Source organism: Moschus berezovskii, chromosome 26, assembly GCF_049115385.1.
Source record: "Moschus berezovskii isolate FMDL1 chromosome 26, NW_MosBer_1.0, whole genome shotgun sequence".
Classification (NCBI taxonomy): Eukaryota; Metazoa; Chordata; class Mammalia; order Artiodactyla; family Moschidae; genus Moschus; species Moschus berezovskii.
In genome coordinates, this window is record NC_142485.1 from 28,956,019 (window position 1) to 28,976,486 (window position 20,468).

Below are 20,468 nucleotides of genomic sequence, written 5' to 3' on the forward strand. Positions count from 1 at the left end.
TGCTGCATTTTCCAAACTCTCCATTTTATGAAAACTATCAAAAGAGTTTATTTCACAGTTCACAGTACTTTCTTTTTTTTAATGTTGTTTTGGAATTTTTCCATAGAGCAGTGCTGTGTGTCTGCAGGCAGTAAAGGATCAGAATTCAGTAATTTTCAAATTGGGAGCAAATTCTTGAACTCACACGTCAAATTTTCCTTCTGACCATTTTTTTTTCTCTGAGTGTCCAACATTCTAAGAAGGTAATTCCTTGACTCCAGAATTCTTATAAACTTCGAATGTTTGAACTTTTACATTTGACAGTGCATCAACTTTTTCATTAAGCCTTGGTTCTTATCCTATTTCACAGACGTATACACAGAGGTTCAGCATAGCCGTCCTTGTGTAGTAAAAAGTTAGCTACCATTTATGCTTGAAAAGTCTGCAAGTGGAGTTTAGAAGCCCTCTTGATGAGAGTTAAAACAGGACTACCGCATGACACCAAGAGGACAGTTCCTTCGTTGGAAGATAAAACTTTTCTTGAAGGAGGTCATTGGCCTTTGAACCTAGACTACTCAGTGAGCCAGTACTTTCCATAGAATCTAGTTTCCATAATCTAGATTATGAAGAGGTAGATTTATAATTTATATACCTCTGTCAGGCCTTTGCTTATTATGTCTTATTTAGGGGCACTGTCCTGTTCAGTTATTGAGTTGTCTATATGATATATCAAGGAAATAATAGATAAACACCAGAATTAAGAAGGCATTCTCAGCTTCCTTGCCAATCTTTGTTATTCCTTTTTTTTTTGGTACTGTTCTTATTTTATAATTTACTTTGTTGAATTTAAAAGGAAGCAGTTGTTAAGGTGGAGAGAAGCTTGAGTTCAATATCCATGTACTGAAATGTCTATAGAAAGATACTTGATAAGGGAGCATGTGTGTATGTAATATTTTGTGTCTTAAAAAGTATGTTTAAAAATTAGTTTTTAAACCTCTTGTCACCATATTCCAACCTGTCCTATAGACTGTCTTTCTTGATTAGAACAAGTAAACAAGATTGATTTTTTTACTGTACTTTTGCCTTGAGATTAATATGCTCTTGCTCTTTGGCCGAATTCTGATATGTTCCTCTGATGGAGATTAAGAATGTGGTTTGGACTGTTACAAAACCAGATTAAGAAGGATTGAGCCCTGTAAGAATTTAATTATGTGGGAGAGAAACAGGACTTGAGGGTCTTTGCTTTTGGAAGTGTTAGGAATAGGATGCCAAGAGGGTTTCTTGAGCCTAAGAATAAGCGCTGGAACCAAGAGATTGTATAAGAACACCCTGGTGGCTCAGACAGTGAGGAATCTACCTGCAGTGCAAGAGACCCGGGTTCGATTCCTGGGTTGGGAAGATCCCCTGGAGAAGGGCATGGCAACCCACTCCAGTATTCTTGCCTGGAGAATCCCATGGACAGAGGACCCTGGTGGGCTATAGTCCATGGGGTCATAAAGAGTCGGACTCGACTGAGTGAGAACAATTTCACTTTACTTTTTTGTGAAGATTGGAATCAGCAGTACCTCTGGTTACTAAAGGCTTGTTTAAGCAGTGTCTTTTATACTGTTTCACTGCATTACTCGTAAGTCAGTTCAGCCTCATTTTTGGTGAAATGAAAGGAAAGAACTAACAGCTAAAAAATTTGGAATGCCCTGTCAAATATAAAAGAAGAAAGATGAGATATAACAATTTCAGAGGAGGATTTCACAGTCAAGAAACCATTTGCTTGAAATGGGGGTTGGTCACAGACCTTGAGAAATCTAGAAGCCACAGCCTCAAGGTGGTAATTCAGGAACATAACCACCCCTTTTAAACAGTCGCTTGATTAGTTAGACTTTAAAATGTTTTCACTTTTCTTATATCATTTCTCTTTTAGATTAGATTAAGTCCTCTGTGACGAGACAGGCAAGCAAGCCATACATATGCCCTTTGGAATATCTGAGGCAGATACCGTATGTCTGGACATAATGTGTATTTGAGGAGAAGGAGAAAGAAACTAAGAGAAATTATATAAGTTAGAGCTACTGTGGGGAGCCTTGAAACCTTGGTTATCTGTCTGCAGCCTCTGAAATGATGAGGACCCTACTGTTGTGTTATGTCTTGAAGAAACGGGATTAATGTGGCATTGCCACTCCCTTTAAGTCTGTCTTAAACTCTTTGGAAGGGATGTCTGCTGAAACCTCAAAACCCTTCCTTATCTCTGGGGACAAGAAATCCCATTTCAGAGTCCACAGCTAGCTCCCAGACCCTTGGGCGGCATATAGATCCCGTTTATAAAACAGTGGGGAAAAATTCATGCAGATTCCCAAGAGGTTTTATTTATTTATGAGTTGAAGGCAGATAACAGTGGAGAATAACTGTAGTTAGCACTCAGGAATATTTGTTGTGAAGCGTGTAGTAAACTGTGTTTCGTAAAAATGTCTGATCATTCCACCAGTCACCTAAGTCTCTGAAAGTCTAGAAATAACCATATGTTAGCATGGGCACTGTACAAGAAGATAGTAAATATACAGCTTCACAAGGTCTGCCTCTGGATACTTCTGTTTCTGCAACTCAGCAGATAATTTGGGTATTATCTTCAGGGTCCAAATGTAATGCCGCAAAGGATACATGTGCCTCAGAACTTTTAAAGCAGACTGACTTTCAGTAGGCTGGTCAATATCACTGGGGGCCAGATTGTGAAAGCTGGTGAAGACAGTCAGGTAGAAGAAAGTTCCTCTGATGCGCTGACCCATCACACCAGCTGGGGTCCCAGAATCATGTTGCTTCATTATTAATGGCAGAGTGAGAAAATCACCAGGCTGGAAGGCATGAGATGTGGGCAGTAGTGAGGTTTACCTCTGAGATCTTGGAGAAAACTGGCTTCCAGGTCCTTGCGTTTTGTGATTAGTGATGAGCATCTTTGCAGCTGGGAGAGATGCCACGGCCTCACCCATACACGTGTTAGTTACCTCTGCTCTGTTAACACTGCATGAGATAACCAGGGTCTCAGTAGGTTGATAAACAGATGCCTGTCCTTTGGATGAGCAGATCTGATAAAGTGAAATGGGTCTACTTGCTTCTTAGTGGTTAAGAGAAATTTAGAAACCTGATGATTATCACAACATCCAGCAGACTGAAGGAAATCTGAATTCATTGCCATTCAAATCATTTTTTACACATCAGATGTTTACTGAGCCACTGCTGTCTATTCAGCATGTTAAGAGTTGCTCTGAGAATTTAGTCTGCGTGCATGAAATAGCAGAGACAGGTGAATGAGGTGTGTGCCCAGATACTGATAAACGCCTTTGGAGGAAGTGGGAAAGTCATGATGGGATGTGGTGATGCAGTAAGGAGGATGAGGCCCCTTGGAAAAGTTAGTGTGCCGATACAGCAAGTAGTCAAGTGGATGGAGGGAGAAGGGGTTCGGGGGTGTTCTTCATGTTGGGACAATTGGAAGGAGTGGTGAGGCCGAGAAAGCTGGTTCGATAAGTGTATGCGAGAATGGCTGTGCTTGGTGGAAAGGCGTAAATACCAGAAGAAGCGTTCAAGGATAATATTTATGTTATTTTTATAAATAATGACCTATTTTGGAGAGTCTCTGTGCAGTCCCTTGGAATGTTCTGTATAAACTTATATCAGATGACCTCACTAAGTCCTCCTGGAGAGAAGGAAACATCCCTCCAGAAACTCTCTCCTATTGTCAGAGTGGGATGCCTATTTTTTTTAAAACGGAACCAAAAGACCTTGTCTAGGACTGGGTTTGATCAGCTGAATTGGAGATTCTCAGCGACAAGTTCGGATGAACATGTTTAAATGTATTTTGTGCCTGGAACTGCCTTTCTGCGTCTCAGATGGTTCCCGTTATGTTGTTTATAAGTGGGGTGGCAGGGTGTTTCCTTTTAACAGAAGGGACAAGCAAAAGCGACTTGATCCAGTTTTCTTTTCTAATACACACTTTTGTTAACGCCAGAAGTTCTTATAACATTTTTTGTTTGATTGTGCTCAGTATCAGGGTAAATCTGCTTCTTTTAACAAAAAGCATGCAGTTGCTTGAGGTGGGAGAGAGGCAAGAGCAGAGCGTGTTAGATCATTTGAGCCCTAGCAGCCCTGGCTCCTGCACGCACATGCGTCACAGCTTCCTTTGCAGAATGTCAAGGACAGAGAAGAAGGGGCCCGAACAATGGGGACCAGTGTGCACTCCCAGGCTCCACTCTCCGCAGGGAACCTCAGCAAACCGGAGCCGCCCAAGCCAAATGTCTTTCTAGTCAATGCTATCAACTTGAACTTTTGAGGTCCGATAGGTCACTTACAGTTGGCATGTAATTTCCAAGTGTTCATTTGGGGCCTGTGCGTGCTTTAGAAACGACTACACTTTTATTCCCTTGTCTCTGTGTTGGTATTTTCCAAGTTTTGGACACAAAGCAAGTATTGCTCTTTACTTTTAAAAAAAGTTGTATTGGAGTGTCATTGACGTACAATAAATTGCACATAGTTAAAGCCTGCGATTGGACGAGTTTTGACATAGCTACGCAACTGTGAAACCATCACCGCAGTCAGGCAGCAAACCTACCCATCTCTCCCCCTAAGTTCCCCAAGCCTCTCCCTTCTATTGCTGTCTCCTCCCACCCCCAGGCAGCCACTGATCTGCCTTTAATCACTGTATATTAGTTTGCTTTCCCTAAAATGTTCTATAAGTAGACTCATAGAGTATATACTTTTTTTTTTTTTGGTAAAGGTTCTTACACTCAATATGGTTTCTTTTGAGAGTCACAGATATTGTAGTGAAGACTGGGGCCCACTGAAATAATTCATACCAGGCAGTTCTAAACCTTGAGCTGCAGCACCTTGCCCTTTCCACGGAAACCACAGGGAAGGTTGCAACCCATTTCTCCTGCTCCTTCTGCCTCCTGACTGACCCCGATGCAGACCTGCTTGGCTGCGGTGAAAAATAAATTGTCTTTTCAGTGACGGTGGTCTTCTGATCTGGTGGTCTCACCATTCTTGCATGATAAGAAAGCCTACATTTTCAAGCACTTTGAGGCAACTGCTGTTGTACTTTCTTTTACTCATGTACAAACAAGCACGCATTATTTTTTTTCTCATCTTTTTCACCGGGGGGGTAGCATACTGAACACAGTGATAAATATCTCGGGTTTTCCCCTTATTAGCATTAGAGGCTGTACCTTAGGAAAATTATTTTATTATAGTCATTGATGAGCTTGCCACATTACTATAAGAATATAGGTACATATCCATGTACCTTACATACCCATTTCACTGATCCACTTATTTTATACTGTCTAGTAACTGCTTGTGGGTTTTTTTTTTTGGTATCTTCCCTTTCATTGGGGTACATTTTCCTGTTTGGGAACAAACACTGAAAAAGAAATTTTTTATGGTTAAAATAAATTCATCAGAAATGTGTGTTAAGTAGAGGCATCCTTTTTGAATATAGAGTATGTTTGTGGATGTGATTTCTGTGTATCTGCAAGAACATCTTCAAAGGGTTTAGGCTCTTTGACAACTATTGGATTTGTTTCTATCTGTTTAAAATTTAAAATGGTTTAAAAATTTCTTGAGGCTGTTGCAGCTTACTGTTTTCCTGACTGTTCCTTTATCAATTCTGTAGAGTTAAAATTTCATGTGTTTTGGAGCCTGATCTCTACTCTAAATCTCTTATTATTAGATCTGGAGCACATGGCACCATTGGAATCACAGAAGCCACAGATTCCCTCTGTTTGGGCTGATTTCTGTGAGACTGTCACATGCTTGTTACCTTTGAGACTTGACCTTGAAGGAGACGGCCAAAGAGAAACCAGCAGCCCGTGGCTTTCCTTTTTTTGCTACTCTTCTGTGCTGTGTTCTGATCTTTCTTGTCCCACTCTTCCCCCTGACCTCACTTTTAGATCAGGCTGAAATAAAACTTTCTCCAGGAGCCAGAAGGGCAGTGACAAGTGTAGCTTATTAGGCATGTGGCACTTTATATATTAAAGTAGCTTCAAGTAGTTGATCTTTACAAGAAACCCTGTGAGATGGGCAGAGACTGCAAATGCCAGCAGTCTGCTGTCTTCTTCGTTTGTGTTTTTCCCAATTTTCAAGAAATTATATGACTTCAGTGGAGAAGGAAATGGCAACCCAGCCCAGTGTTCCTGCCTATGAAATCCCGTGGACAGAGGAGCCTGGTGGGTTACTGTCCATGGAGTCACAAGAGTCGGACACGACTGGGCCACTAAACCACCGCTACACAGGGCTTCAGAGAGAGGCAAAGGCCACCTGAGGTCAGAGCCAGGAAGACATGAGTTTCATAACTGCTGCTTCTGGATGCAGGATCCCATGTTCACTTGATGGGCGCTCGGGTTTGGGATGTACATGCGGTTTCGGAACTGTTTTTTCTGTACTGTCTCTGTGTTTTGCTGAATTATATAATGGTTGCTTTTTAGGCAAATCTTATTTCTAGTAATATTTTCAGACCGAAAAGCACAAAACTTGTAAATAACACTAAGTGTTTAAACTTAGTTTTATTAACCGTGTACGGCAAGGATCATTAAACCTTTGCCGTGAAGGGCCAAGTCTGAAATAATTTCAGCTTTGCACGCCACACAGTCTCTGTCACAGCCACTCAGCTCTGTCCCTGCAGAGCAAAAGCCACCCTCGACAGCAGGGGAATTCATGAGAATGGCTGTGTGTGCCAATAAAACTTTATTTATGAGCATCAAAATTTGAATTTCATATACTTTTCCTGTGTCACAATATATTCTTTTGTTTATTTTTGATTAAGAATGTAAAAGCCATTCTTAGTTTGTAAGCTATACCAAATCAGTTTGGCAGTAGTTTTCCGACCCTTTGTTGATGTATTTAGTAGTTGAACTGGTAGTACTGCTGATTTATTTCTGAGAGGGTAGACTACTTGATATTCCTGAAGTAAGAATTAAATTTATTTTCCATTACTCTAAGCCGTGAATACTTTGAAAAAGATGAGATCTGTATTTTGCTTCTCCAGGTTATTAAAATTCTTCTTTAAAGAATAGGAGTAGACTATTAGTTACCAAAGTTGAAATCTCAGAAAACATTTGTCAAGTTGATGATAGACTATTATTCAGATCTCTTCTACTTTGAGAAATAACTATTTCTCGTTAGAAGATAAAATATTTTCAAGTTTTGAGATTTTCACACTTCTTTGTGCTATTATATCCTGTTAAAAATATTTCAGAGCTTGAAATTCCAGCTCTCACAGTTGGTTATATGTATGTTTATCAAATCTTTACCATTTTCTCCATTTTTGTTCATCCCTTATTCTGCGTTGAGAGGTTCATGCTCAGATTAGCCAAGTTACAGCTTCATATGCTTTGTAGAGGACAACTTTATACAGGGACCTTTTATTCTTTTGTTTACATGCAGAATAGAATAATGTAGGGTTATTTTATGTTCAGTGTTCTTTAATTGCAGATAGAATAATGTATATGTCTGTATATATATATACATGTGTATATATAAAATACATACACACATATATATGGTAATCCCTAAAGCATGAGAAAGTCATAAAATGCTGTAATAGTGTATAGGTATGCTGTGTAACCATCCATGTTCTAGTCGAGTGTCATATTACAACTGTTTTTTCTCCATCAGAGTAAATGGCATTTTATTGTGGCTGAACAAAGTGCAATAGGAAACAGCTATAGCTGCAAACAACTTCCAAGGGTTTCCGGTAACATTTGATAGCTGCACAGGAAGGAAATGAAGGGCCAGTCACTTTACAATGGGAGGAATTCATTAAAAAAAAAAAAAAAAGTTTACTGATTTGTGGTCTTTTCCCAAATATTTGCAAATATTAAGGAAGACTCTATAGATCTTACCTGTTCTTCCTGCTTATTTTTTATTTTACCATAAAGTATGTTATCCTTAAAGTCTAATAAAAATCAGATTTTATGCACTGCTTTTTCTGCACACGTTGGAATAGACAAGCTTTCCCCCCCAAAATCTGTTAATCTTGAGTCCTTAAGATAAATTCTTTCAAGGAGTATTCTTTTCTATGTTGCTGAATATCATTTGCTAAAATTATTTTAAGTACTAGTATTTTAAGATTTTGCATTTAAATGCCTAAGTGAGATTAGCCGCTTTTACATCGACATGATGTTAACTTTATAAAACGGGTTGGGTTTCTTCCTTTCTCTATCAGTGCTGTATCTGACATTTGTGGGAATGTTGAAGGCAATTCCCAGTAAATTGCATTTGGCTTTTGATATTTATCTCATGTCTCAGCACCATCCATTTTTTCACTGAGAAACAGCTAGTCAAGATAGAATTAAAGCCAGAAGAGAAGTCTGGAGATTTCAGGGTGCTAATTCCTGCTCAGCCCCTGCTTGTGTGACTTTAGGCTGGTCATTCGATTTCATTCTTTGAGGGTTTTCCACAGGACTGTGAAAGTTTGAACTAAATGAGTTCCGAGCGCCCCTCCAGCCTTGACAGCCTATGAATAGAGTTCCATTTTTGGCTCCAAGCCTAATCCCGCTGGCACCAGGACTGCAGAGACAAACAATAGCTGCTCAGATGGCAGCAGCTGCCAAGAGAGCTCCAGACAGGCTGTGGTTACATGCAGCCTTAGAACACCACCTAAATAAAGACAGCGCCGTGCTGCGGAGGAGCGCTGGGCCCAAGGGCCAGAGCTCCAAGGGGACGGATGCCGAGTGATAACTAGAAAAACTGGAAGTTCGCTCTTGGCCTGTCAGGCAGTCTGTATTTTTAGATGGGAACTCCGGTAGCAATGCCCACCTCCTTGCCTGCCTTTGCAGGTCTGCTTTGCCTTTCCACTACGGGTGCTCGTCTCCTCTTGCTTGTTTTATGGCCATTCAGTCCTGGCTAAGGTTCTGGAGGGTCAAGGTGAGCATCAAGCGTGATACGGAGGATGTGGTTGCTGCTTAATACTTATTCTCCAGTTGATTTGTCTGAAAATTAGCAAAATTCATACAATTTCCATTTCACCTGTTGGAAGAGGAGTCTTAGAAATTTGAATAGGAAAACACTGTCCTTGGTCTGCTTTCTGTCCTCCACCCTCCTGTGCTGTCCTCTGTCTGCCCACTCTCCAGACCTCAGGACTTTGAGCTGTGCTCTTTGTGAATGGCAGTTAGCAGTCTTGTTTTGAGAACACTGTCACTTTATTAAGGCTGGCTGGGCACAAAGATCTGTAGACTAGAAAGTCCCTTGGAGCAGTATTTCACACGTGCTCCACATGGAATTCTACAGTTAATGTCTCTTGCTTTCCTGTCTCACTGTCCTTTGCTTGCTTTAATACTTTAAAAATTAGACTGGTGGTGGTGTTCAGTCACTCAGTCGTGTCTGACTCTTTGGGACCCCATGGACTGCACCACACCAGGTTTCCCTTTCCTTCACTATCTCCAGAGTTTGCTCAAACTCATGTCCATTGAGTTGGTGATGCCATCCAACCATCTCATCCTCTGTCACCCCCTTCTCCTCTTGTCCGCAATCTTTCCCAGCATCAGTGCCTTTTCGAAAAATTAGAGTAAAACATTAGAGTAACTGACAGTTATTATTAATAATTGCCGATGTATTGCCTCCTTTATTTTCCATACATTTGACTAGTTGCTGTAGTTTCGTGATAGCTTAACAACTCAGAGCAGGCACCATGGAAACATAAAAAAAAAAAAAATCGAACTACTGTTCAGCATCTCAAAATCTTGGAAAGTTTTGCTGTTTTCACTATTTAGAGTTAAGACAGCTGCTTGCAGAATTTGGATCTTGATATAACAATATGTTTGCTGTTGAAATACCGCTTCAAATTGTAACCACAGAAAAAGATTCTGACTATTGTGGATGTTAAAATTGGGTTTTGACACATATAATTTGAAATTGGAGACTCTCCAGAGGAATAGAGATGAGTTAAATCATTTAAATGAATTTAAAAAGTCAGTGTTTGATTCACACCAGCTACATTTCCAGTGCTTGGTGACCACGTATGCTGGAGGGGCTGCGTATCACACAGTGCTCAAGGTGAGACTTGTCCATCATCTCCAGGAGTTCTGTGACCACAGCGCCTTTCCAGAATGTATGTTGCTGTAGTTCACGCGTTTCTGTAAAATAAGCAAAAGGATGACAGCGGGCTTAAGGAGTCATCAGAATAGTGGGAAATGTTAATTAGGTGAGCAGGCTTTTGTTCTCGTCCTTGATCTTTCTCCTTCCTCTGCTTATTTTCAAGTAGAATAACTAGAAAATGACTCAAAGTAAATTTCCTGCCAAGCAAGGTAAATGCATGACCACACGGCTTTTTTTTTTTTTGAGTCAGGACTTTTTCTTTCATAGTTTTGTTTCTTTAAAAACTCCTTCTGCAGATCACAAGTTATTTTCTCTCTCCAGGCAGTTGGACCTTAACCCTATTCAGAAATTCTGTTTTTTTCGTTTGCTTTTTCGTCTCCAGCTGCCATCTCATTGCATCCATGTGCTGATATTTCAGACCCTTCCTGAACCTAAGCCTTCCATCGTTCCTCCTTGGCTTCTTTCATTCTTATTGTGGCTTCAGACTCTGATGCTCTGTGTTTACTCAGCTCCCATCTCGCCCCTTTGCACGATGATGTTGAGTAACCAACTTAATTTCTGAGCCTGTAAAAATATTTATTTATTATGGTGTAGTATCGCGATATATATACATACAGATCGAGTGAGATAATACATTTAAGGCTCATAGCACAATACTTGGGGATTTACTGAGCCAGAAAACAATTAGAGATGAATTCATTTGATGCATTAGTTAGCTTTTGTTTTGGAGCAACAGCTTCCCTGGTAGCTTAAACGGTAAAAGGAATCTGCCTGCAATGCAGGAGACCTGCGTTTGATCCCTGGGTTGGGAAGATCTCCTGGAGGAGGGCATGGCAACCCACTCCAGTATTCTTGCCTGGAGAATTCCATGAACAGAGGAGCCTGGTGGGCTACAAGTCCATGGGGTTTCAAAGAGCCAAACATAACTTATCAAATAAACAACAATAAAGTGTATTTGCTCTCTCAGCCCGTTTCTGTTTATAATGGCTGCTGCTGCTAAGTCACTTCAGTCGTGTCCGACTCTGTGCGACCCCATAGATGGCAGCCCACCAGGCTCCCCCGTCCCTGGGATTCTCTAGGCAAGAACACTGGAGTGGGTTGCCATTTCCTTCTCCAATGCATGAAAGTGAAAAGTGAAAGTGAAGTCGCTCAGTTGTGTCCGACTCTTCGCGACCCCGTGGACTGCAGCCTACCAGGCTCCTCCGTCCATGGGATTTTCCAGGCAAAAGTACTGGAGTGGGGTGCCATCGCCTTCTCCGTTTATAATGGCATTGGTCTACAAATGGGATGTTTTGTAGGGCCAGGAAATTTTTTGTCTTTTCATTTCTGTTTTTAACCTAACAGAGTTCAGGAGAAAAGAAAGATAAAGATACAAGATTTCAAGAGGCAGCACTTGCGTATGCTTTTTTCCTGCCTTCTCCCACTCTATTTTATTCTCTAAGGTGCTTTTTTGGACCTGTTAAATGACGAATGATTAACTGTTGCTGGTTTTTTTCCTTAAACTTCACGTAAGTGACAGTTGAGAATTTTCCGAGAGTTGAAATAGCAAAGTGCAGTAAATTATACAGTATTATGTGATGGGAAGGGAGGATTAAAAACCCCAAACCTCTCATCTGGGCTTCTGGAAAACTAAATTCTAATCCTGCCTCTGATGCTGATTTACTGGTGAATTGGAAGAATTTAATTTGTCTCCGGCTCAGGTAGCTGAGTTTGATCATCTTAAAGGCTTCTCTCTATTTCTGAAATAGTGTTCTATCTCATGAAGTATAGCTGCTTCTGGGATTTAGTGGTGAACAGAACAGATGAGCACCCGAGTTTAAAGAGAAAGAAATGGAAACACTTATTAGATATTTCATCCCGACGGGGTTAATAGCATGTATGTAGAAAAGGGATGCCCCGGATTCGTTTTTGAAAATAGATGTTTGTCAGGCAGGCAAGGCGGAGGATTAGCAGGCCTGAGATGTGAAAAATTACAGAGGTGAAAATGGAAGTGAACTGCATCATGAATTCCAAAGCTAAATGGCTGCTTGGATAGCATTTCCGTTGTTTTCTGCTCCCAGTGTGGTGGCCTTGCCGTGAGGTCAAGCGCCCCTCCAGAGAGCATCCACGGTCTTCCTCGATGTTCCTGCTTCCTTAGAGCATTTCAGAGTTCATCCTGTGTGGAGATTCCACAGGAAGCACTCATTTTCTCCGAGGGGCGGCCGCGCCTCACACCACCCCATGGACAGGCTTGCTCTGCCCCTCCCTGATGATGGTGTTAGGGACCAGGAAACTGTGGCCCTCGGGATAGGCATCCTTTTGGTACAGGTGTGCGAACGTAGGAAGAAACGGCTGAAACACCGTACATGCAGCTGGCTCGCAGCTCCTGTATTGGTTAGTCCACGTCTGGATCTTCATGGTTATAATCACTCATCACGTACACTGCTAGCCTGCTGGACCATCCCCTCCTCGTTAGAGAAATCCCTTTCCTGATCTTCTTCCTGCCTCCCTGGCTCTCGCTTGATCTTCTTTTCCAAGCTTCCCTTGAAGTTACTTGGCAGAGGGACTTCCTCCTTTGCTTCTGAGGCTTCTTCATGGCGTTCTGGACACTTCAATAAGGTTGGCTATCCCTCCTCTATTTTTTGGTAGGAGAAGGAAATGGCAACCCACTCCTGTATCCTTGCCTGGAGAATCCCATGGACAGAGGAGGCTGGCGGGCTATGGTTCATAGGGTCGCAGAGTGTCTGACACGACTGAAGCACACACGCACTGTTCACCATTCTTCACTCTCCTTTCTGTACTTGGGGTGTAATTAAGTCTGTCTCTGCCTCTGGCAACTTCTCTGCACTTCACATCTGTGCCTCTAATTGTCTTCTGCTGGACACCACAGTCACCTAGACCCCCTGCCTCGAGGCCTGACGCCTCTTCCCTGTAAATACGTGTTAAATGGTCCTCTCTTATATAAGCTATAAATTTATATCATTTCCAAGTTTAGTGTAGTTTATGTGCCTCTTGATCTAATACATATGTTAAAAATCTACACTTACGGTTTTAAGAAATTCACATGTTCACACATTTAAGTGTTTTTTTAAGGTATTAGACAGCAAGGTACACAGGAAAGGCAGAGTCTTGTGGACTTTGAAGGATACAAAAAAGACAAATGAGTGACTGGAGTGCCCATGTGGTGATGTTATGACAGAGCAAATGAGAGAGCCTGGAAAACCCAGGAGCAGAACCCCAGGCTAGGCTTGTCACAGGAGACCTCAGAAGTGAGGCTTAAACTGAGAGGCTGAGGAATGGATAGGAGTAGCTGGGATGATTTGAAAAAGGAACAGTAGAATTCATTGCATTTAAATGGAATTAATATTCCATTTGCGTTAAGGGAGAATTAATTTTAAGTATATAAAGAATTCAGTTAATTCCCAAAGACTCTGATGCTGGGAAGGGTTGGGGGCAGGAGGAGAAGGGGACGACAGAGAATGAGATGGCTGGATGGCATCACCGACTCGATGGACCTGAGTTTGAGTGAACTCCGGGAGTTGGTGATGGACAGGGAGGCCTGGCGTGCTGTGATTCATGGGGTCGCGGAGAGTCGGTCACGACTGAGGTACTGAACTGAACTGAAACCTAGGTGATAGGTTTGCTTTTTGTCTTTCTGTGCTTAGTCGCTCAGTCATGTCCAAGTTTTTGCGACCCTGTGGACTGTAACCCACCAGGCTCCTCTGTCCACGGGGATTCTCCAGGCAAGAATACTGGAATGGGTTGCCATGCCCGCCTCCAGGGGACCTTCCCAACCCAGGGATCGAACCCAGGTCTCCTTCATTGCAGGCAGATTCCTTACCATCTGAGCCACCAGAGAAGCCCAAGAGTACTGGAGTGGGTGTCCTAACCCTTCTCCAGGGGAACTTCCTGACCCAGGAATCTAACCAGGGTCTCCTGCATTGCAGGAGTTTACCAGCTGAGCTACCTGGGGAACTCTTTGGTCTTTATACTGAACTGGTAATATGGACACAAGGTCGTCCTCATTAGCAGTCTGGCGTGCTGTAAGGAAACTGTGAAGTGAGGAACCATATTTGCTAGGATACTTACTTACTGGTCACAGAAATTTATTTGCTAAGATTTCCTGTGATGAATCATTGTGTTCTACAGAACAGAACCCTGTTTGGCTGTGACCATGACAAGCTGTGGCCTCTTGCGATGTTAGCATTAAGAGCAAGTTTCTGATGGGTACATGAGGACGATTAGATGGGGCTAATCACAGCGCTTTCTTGTCATTTTTGAGTTCCTTAAAACCACAATCAGAAAGTGTGGTAAACTTTTGATAAGGAAAAAAGGGGATTAACTTTAAAAGATTTTCAACTAATGAAAATCAAGCCTGTGCAACAGTAAGCCACATTTTCACACCATTAAGCATTGTGAACCATTTGCCTTGAACCTCTTTTATCTAGAAATTCGGTTTTGGAAAAACCCCAGATTGTAACATACAATATAGTCTTTTGTTGTCCTTATTAAAAAAGAGAGCATTACTTTACTGAATTGTGGGGAAGATAATGTTGATGTAGATTCTTAGTGACTATTTAAGGAGAAAAGACTTTGAATTAAATGAAAACAGAAACCTTTCATTTTACAAGTTTAGAGAAATGCTTTAAATAGCCTTTAATTGGTAGTTTTGTGAAATTAGCTAGGATAATAGGAGAAAATTAATTAGAATGATAAAATCTGTTCTTAAATATGAATTATTTGAGATATTTCTCTGTGGAAAGCCACAGAAAGCTGGGCAAAAGGAGGCTTAGTCCTAGCGGCAATTTGCCACCTAAAGGCCTTACCTGATCCTCACATCCGATGTCAGAACCACTCAGTTTGTACCTGTCCATCATCAACACAGTTTGCAGAGGATATTTTAGTGGTTGGAAGAATTTTGTTTTTAATTTGTGTGAAATATAAGAATATGTTTCATTAATTTTAATGGCCTTCTAGGTTTCAACGTATTTTGACAGTTTAGATAGATATAGATATTCTTGTTTGATAGGAAAATCAAAGGAATAATGGATATGGGGTTTCTTTGAGGATCATTTCTCTTCTTCTTTTGGGGGAAATTAAATGATTGTTATTTGACTAGCATTTACTGGAAAATCCCATTACTTTTTAAGACAGTTCCTCATGTTTGAGGGTGGATGGCCCAGAGGTAATAAATCATAGTCAACATTATATTTTCCAGTAGTCCTTTTTGATATAGAAGCTTTTTCTGTCAATTCTTAATCACCTCTGCAGCAGTCACAGGAGATACGAATGAGGTTGAAATCCTGGATAATTTCATCTTACTTTTTATAAAATTTTTTTCTGAGAAAATGTAATGTGGAAACTACTAAACAAAATTTTTAAACGTAACTGATTTTTTCCACTTAATACTTGTCATTTATCTAATATGTTTAAGAACTATTAAGAAGAGAAAGTATGCTGTGTGCTGTGCTTAGTCATTCAGTCGTGTCTGACTCCTTGTAACCTCATGGACTGTAGCTTGCCAGGCTCTTCTGTCCATGAGGATTCTCCAGGCAAGAATACTGGAGTGGGTTGCCATGCCCTTCTCCAGGGGAATCTTCCCAACCCAGGAATCGAACCCAGGTCTGCTACATGGCAGGCGGATTCTTTACCGTCTGAGCCACCGGAGAAGCCCTAAGAAAGTATAAAATATGTTAATACATAATATGTTTGTTTGTCAATGAAATAGTTAGCTATATATGAATGAATAATTTATTCCTCTTGAGAATAGATTAGGCGTTTGCTCAAGCTTCTCCTCAGTGTGTGGTTTCAGTTGCAGTATTCTGTAATGGACTTTATTTTGTGAGGATTCATGAACTGTTATCATTTCATAGGTCTCATCACAACCACAGCAAGGAAACTAGACCGAGAGCAACAAGATGAACACATATTAGAAGTAAGCATTTCTTTATTTTTAATAATTTGAAGGATATTGTAATAATTTGAAGACTGTTGTAGTCATAAATATTATGAGAAAGCGCAGTCTCACATTAGTCATTCATAGCTGCTGCTGTATTGTTACATTAGCTTCTGGTTATTAAGAAAAAGGAAAATAAAGAAAACATTGTGAGTGTAGTTCAGGTCTCCTTTATCCACCGTTTTATTCCCAGAAAATAAACGGATGCCGAAACATCCAGAACAGCAGGTTGCGAACGATGGCATCCTTCTTTGTGTGGTCCTGTCGCCCTGGTCAGGACCACTCAGCACACCTGTTACCTGTGTGCCTCACTGTGGAGCCTGTTTTCTCAGTGAATGTCAAGGGCCAGTGGGAGCAGGTACAAGATACTTAGGGCTTCAAAGATGATACTAAGATATTGATGGGAAATAAGATTAGTTTGATGGACAGGGAGGCCTGGCGTGCTGTGATTCATGGGTTCGCGAAGAGTCGGACACGACTGAGCGACTGAACTGAACTGAACTGAACTGAACTGAAGATTAGTTTGCTTATAATATCATGTGTATTTTTCTGAAGTCCTTTTGTGGTAATTTATTTGAAGGGCCAGAGTTGGCATGGATTTGACTGTCTTTAGAAATAATTTTTTTTTTAAGTCACATATGAAAAGCTTTGTTACTGGCAGCGGGTTATGACCCCAAACTTAGGAACAATTTGATGAATGCTACAAAGCATAATACACAGTGTATTTCTTTTTAATTTTTCCTTTTCCCTATGGATCATATGAAAACTGATCAAAGGGAAATATTTTGAGAAGTTAAAATAGTAAATACAATTCAGTTTTATTTTGAGAGTTTGGGAAGGAAAATCATGTACTTCAATTAAAGCAGTTAACTTTATTTAAATAGTCTTGACAAGTACCCTCAGGATACATTCATTCATACTTTTATAAACAATAGAATTTACACCTGCCAAGCTTTAAAAGGAACATAGTTTCACAGGAAACTTCAGTCTACTTTAATGTTTTTAGTATTACATTGATTAATTTGGGAGGATGTGGGTGAGGGGAGAATAACTGAGGTCGTTCCTTTTAATGTACATATTGAAGTGAAAATGAACATGTAATTTGAGGGTGAAATTGTTTCTTATTATAGAAGCATTCATCAGTGTAACCCTCAAGAATCTTAGATTTTCATGCCTAAACTCAATACATGAATACCTAGAATGAAAGTTATTTTGCATTTCTTTTACTGAAAACCTTCTTTAATAAGTTGGCCTTCAATTTAAGTATTTGTGTCCTCTCTACCAAAACTTGTGTACAGTAAAAGAGAGCCAAGCAAAATGATTGCTAGGATTAAAAGGCTTGCTCCTGATACTTAATGTGTATTTTAATTGGCTGATTTAACTTATTATATTGATGAGGTTTAAAAGTGATAGGTTTTAAATGCAGCATGTTAAGATTTTATTTTTAAACATATATAAGAGGACTCTTTAAGTACTTAGCAAAATCTTCACGTACGTCTTCCTTCACTTAAAAATACAAGTTTGTGAGAGCTTACCATTTTGGTGGCTGTGACATTACAGTTAGGGTGTGTAAGGAAGAGGGATGGCGGGGTAAGGAGAGAACCAGGGCTCAGAGCTGGTTCTTCCCCCCGCCCCCCGCCCCAGATCGCGGTGAAGGTGAAGAGGTGGTCCTGCCCCTCACAGGGCGGTGGTCAGAAAAGAACCTGTGTGTGTCATAGTGCCATGTGAACTGCAGAGGTTTATACAAAAGCTGATTATCAATAGGAAGAAGACACTCACTTTTTAAACAGTATATCTTAAAAACATTTCTTGATACTACCTTTTTTAAAAAAAAAAAACAAAAACAGGTTACTGTGACAGACAACGGTAGCCCCCCCAGGTCAACCATCACAAGAGTCATCGTGAAGATCCTTGACGAAAACGACAACAAGCCTCAGTTCCTGCAAAAGTTCTACAAGATCAGGCTCCCAGAGCGGGAAAAGCCAGAACGGGAAAGAAACACCAAACGAGAGCCTCTGTATCGTGTGATCGCCGCAGACAAAGATGAAGGTCCCAACGCGGAAATCTCCTACAGCATTGAAGAAGGGAATGAGCACGGCAAATTTTTTATTGAGCCAAAAACGGGAGTGGTTTTGTCCAAGAAGTTTTCTGGAGCTGGAGAATATGATATTCTTTCGGTGAGTGAAGGTCTAGTCTTTGAATTTCTTGCATGCTTTGACTGTTAATCTAGTCTTCGGTCTCTTCTCTCACAACTTTGTCTCTTCATCTGCTGACCTCAGTGTGGTAACCTGACAGAGGGAAGTGTGGGTTTGTTTTTCCGTTCATCATTCCAGTTATTTCTGTTCAGCAAGGCAGGAAGAGGTTGCTCTTTTTTATCGGACGTTAAACACATGGAATAGACAGCACGGGATATTAAGTGTTTGAAATTGGTTCAGTGTTAGACCAAACCAATGCATGCTTCAGTTATGGGATGCAACTTTTCATATGTGGGTTTTTTTCCACTCTCTGCCCACATTTTATAGATTAAGGCTGTTGATAATGGTCGCCCCCAAAAGTCGTCAACCACTCGACTCCACATTGAATGGATTTCCAAACCGAAACCATCCCTGGAGCCGATTTCCTTTGAAGAATCATTTTTTAGCTTTACTGTAATGGAAAGTGATCCAGTTGCTCACATGATTGGAGTCATATCTGTTGAGCCTCCAGGCATACCTCTCTGGTTTGACATCATTGGTAAGTGTTCGTGATAGCTCTCATTGTCCTGTCTGGGTCACCCTGAGGGGAGCCCATTTTTGTGCACATCTCAGAATTTAAAATTGATAGTAAGTCCTGTAAGGGGAGAATTTGTTTTAAATGGCATCATTTTGCTTGCAACATTTTTTTACGGTAATATCCAACATATATTAAACTTGCTTAAAAGCACTGTGTATGTACTTTATTAATATAAAAATAAGGTTTTAAAAAGTACATCAGAAGAACACAGAAATATAAATGTTTGGTCCAAAGGCACAGCTTCTTAATTTTTCCTTCTTGATATATAACATATGGCATGTAACTATTTTTAGTGAATATGATTTGAATGTTTAAAATAACTGCCTGTGTGATTGTCACATGTCAGTATTTTATAGGGAATATGCTTAAAATTTTTAATTTATAAGTGGTAGTGTCAACTATGACTTTTTAAGTTTGATTTACCTCATTTTCAGTAGGAAGCAGGCTTCACTAGATTGTTGTTTAGTCACTAAGTCGTGTCCAGCTCTTTGCATTCCCATGGACTGTAGCCCATCAGGCTCCTCTGTCCAGAGATTTCCCAGGCAGGAATACTGGAGTGGGTAGCCGTTCCCTTCTCTAGAGGATCTTCTCAATCCAGGGACCAAACCCATGTCTCCTGCATTGCAGGTGGATTCTTTACCACTGTACCACCTGGGGGATCACTAGATTAAATCAGGCTAAAAAAAATTATATGCCTCAGCCAATTCTTTATTTTTTTCTTTCATTTAATTTAGCTAGACATAGAATGTCATACAATATCCTGAAAACAGTTTTTCATTAGACTTCGATATCTTAGTATTTTAATTCTTATGTCTACACAGTATTTTTAATTACAAGAATAATTAAAATCAGAAGTATATTTAGGTCGTCTCTAGCTGGAACCCAGTATCCCTTTTCCCTCTTCACCCCCGAGCCCTCCTGCCCCACCCAGATGCTGTCTCAGCAGGTTGAAGCTTCTGGGACACAGGGTTCAGGCTGTACCCCTTAAACTTTCTCTCTAGATAGCTGGGGTATTTTCCCAACTTTGGTCTTTGCATGAAATTGTTGATCTTATCAACACCTATGAAACCATTACAGTTTTAATTTTAAATGAACAAAAAGGACTGTCTTCATAGTCAACCTCAGTGAGAGCAGTTTGCTTGCTTTGCCTTAATTCCTGTCACATTTCCAGATGAGCAGGCTGTCCCCAGGCAGCATCTCACATCCCTTCACCCCACCCTCTCACCCTCTCCCTCCCGTCACACCCACTCCCCCCACCCCCCCAACCCCCGCCATGTAATCTGACTGCCTTGGGAACCGCTGTGACTGATTGCTCTCCTTGTTCTGTGCTTGCCTTCCATGCTTGCATCTTTTTGGCTGTGCCAGGAGACACACTTGCTAGAGAAGTGTTTTACATCTTTCCGATGACTTGTGACCTGAACTGTACAGCAGAAGGTATCTGCTGAGATCACATAATTTGCCTCAGATTATGAGATCTAAAGAAAAACAGCCATTTTTCAAACTTTATTCTTTCCAGTAACCATCTTTCATTGCTTTTTCTTTTCATAGCGGGTCCATGCTCATCCATCCCAGGTGCAAACATACTGACTTGCCATACATCCATAGATCCTTGGATTTTTAGATTTAACTGAACATTCTGTTTTGTGCATGTGCTGTTTTGCTTTTTGGTTGAATTTAATAATAGAACTTCATCATGATGTTTAGACTT

At 40.7% G+C, this 20,468-nt stretch overlaps 1 protein-coding gene across 6 annotated transcripts in view; it reads left to right on the top strand.

Annotated features, from left to right (window-relative positions):
* FAT1 (FAT atypical cadherin 1) overlaps positions 1 to 20,468 on the top strand; it is a 126,951-nt gene that overhangs the window by 62,539 nt on the left and 43,944 nt on the right. For all 6 annotated transcript variants that reach the window (XR_016036509.1, XM_055416455.2, XM_088832718.1 and 3 more), the window contains exons 4-6: positions 15,906 to 15,967; positions 17,836 to 18,165; positions 18,511 to 18,721. Coding sequence is in view for 5 of the 6 variants with exons in the window: in XM_055416455.2 (XP_055272430.2) it covers positions 15,906 to 15,967; positions 17,836 to 18,165; positions 18,511 to 18,721 (603 nt within the window). In the remaining variant the exon portion in view is untranslated. The remainder of the gene's footprint in view (positions 1 to 15,905; positions 15,968 to 17,835; positions 18,166 to 18,510; positions 18,722 to 20,468) is intronic.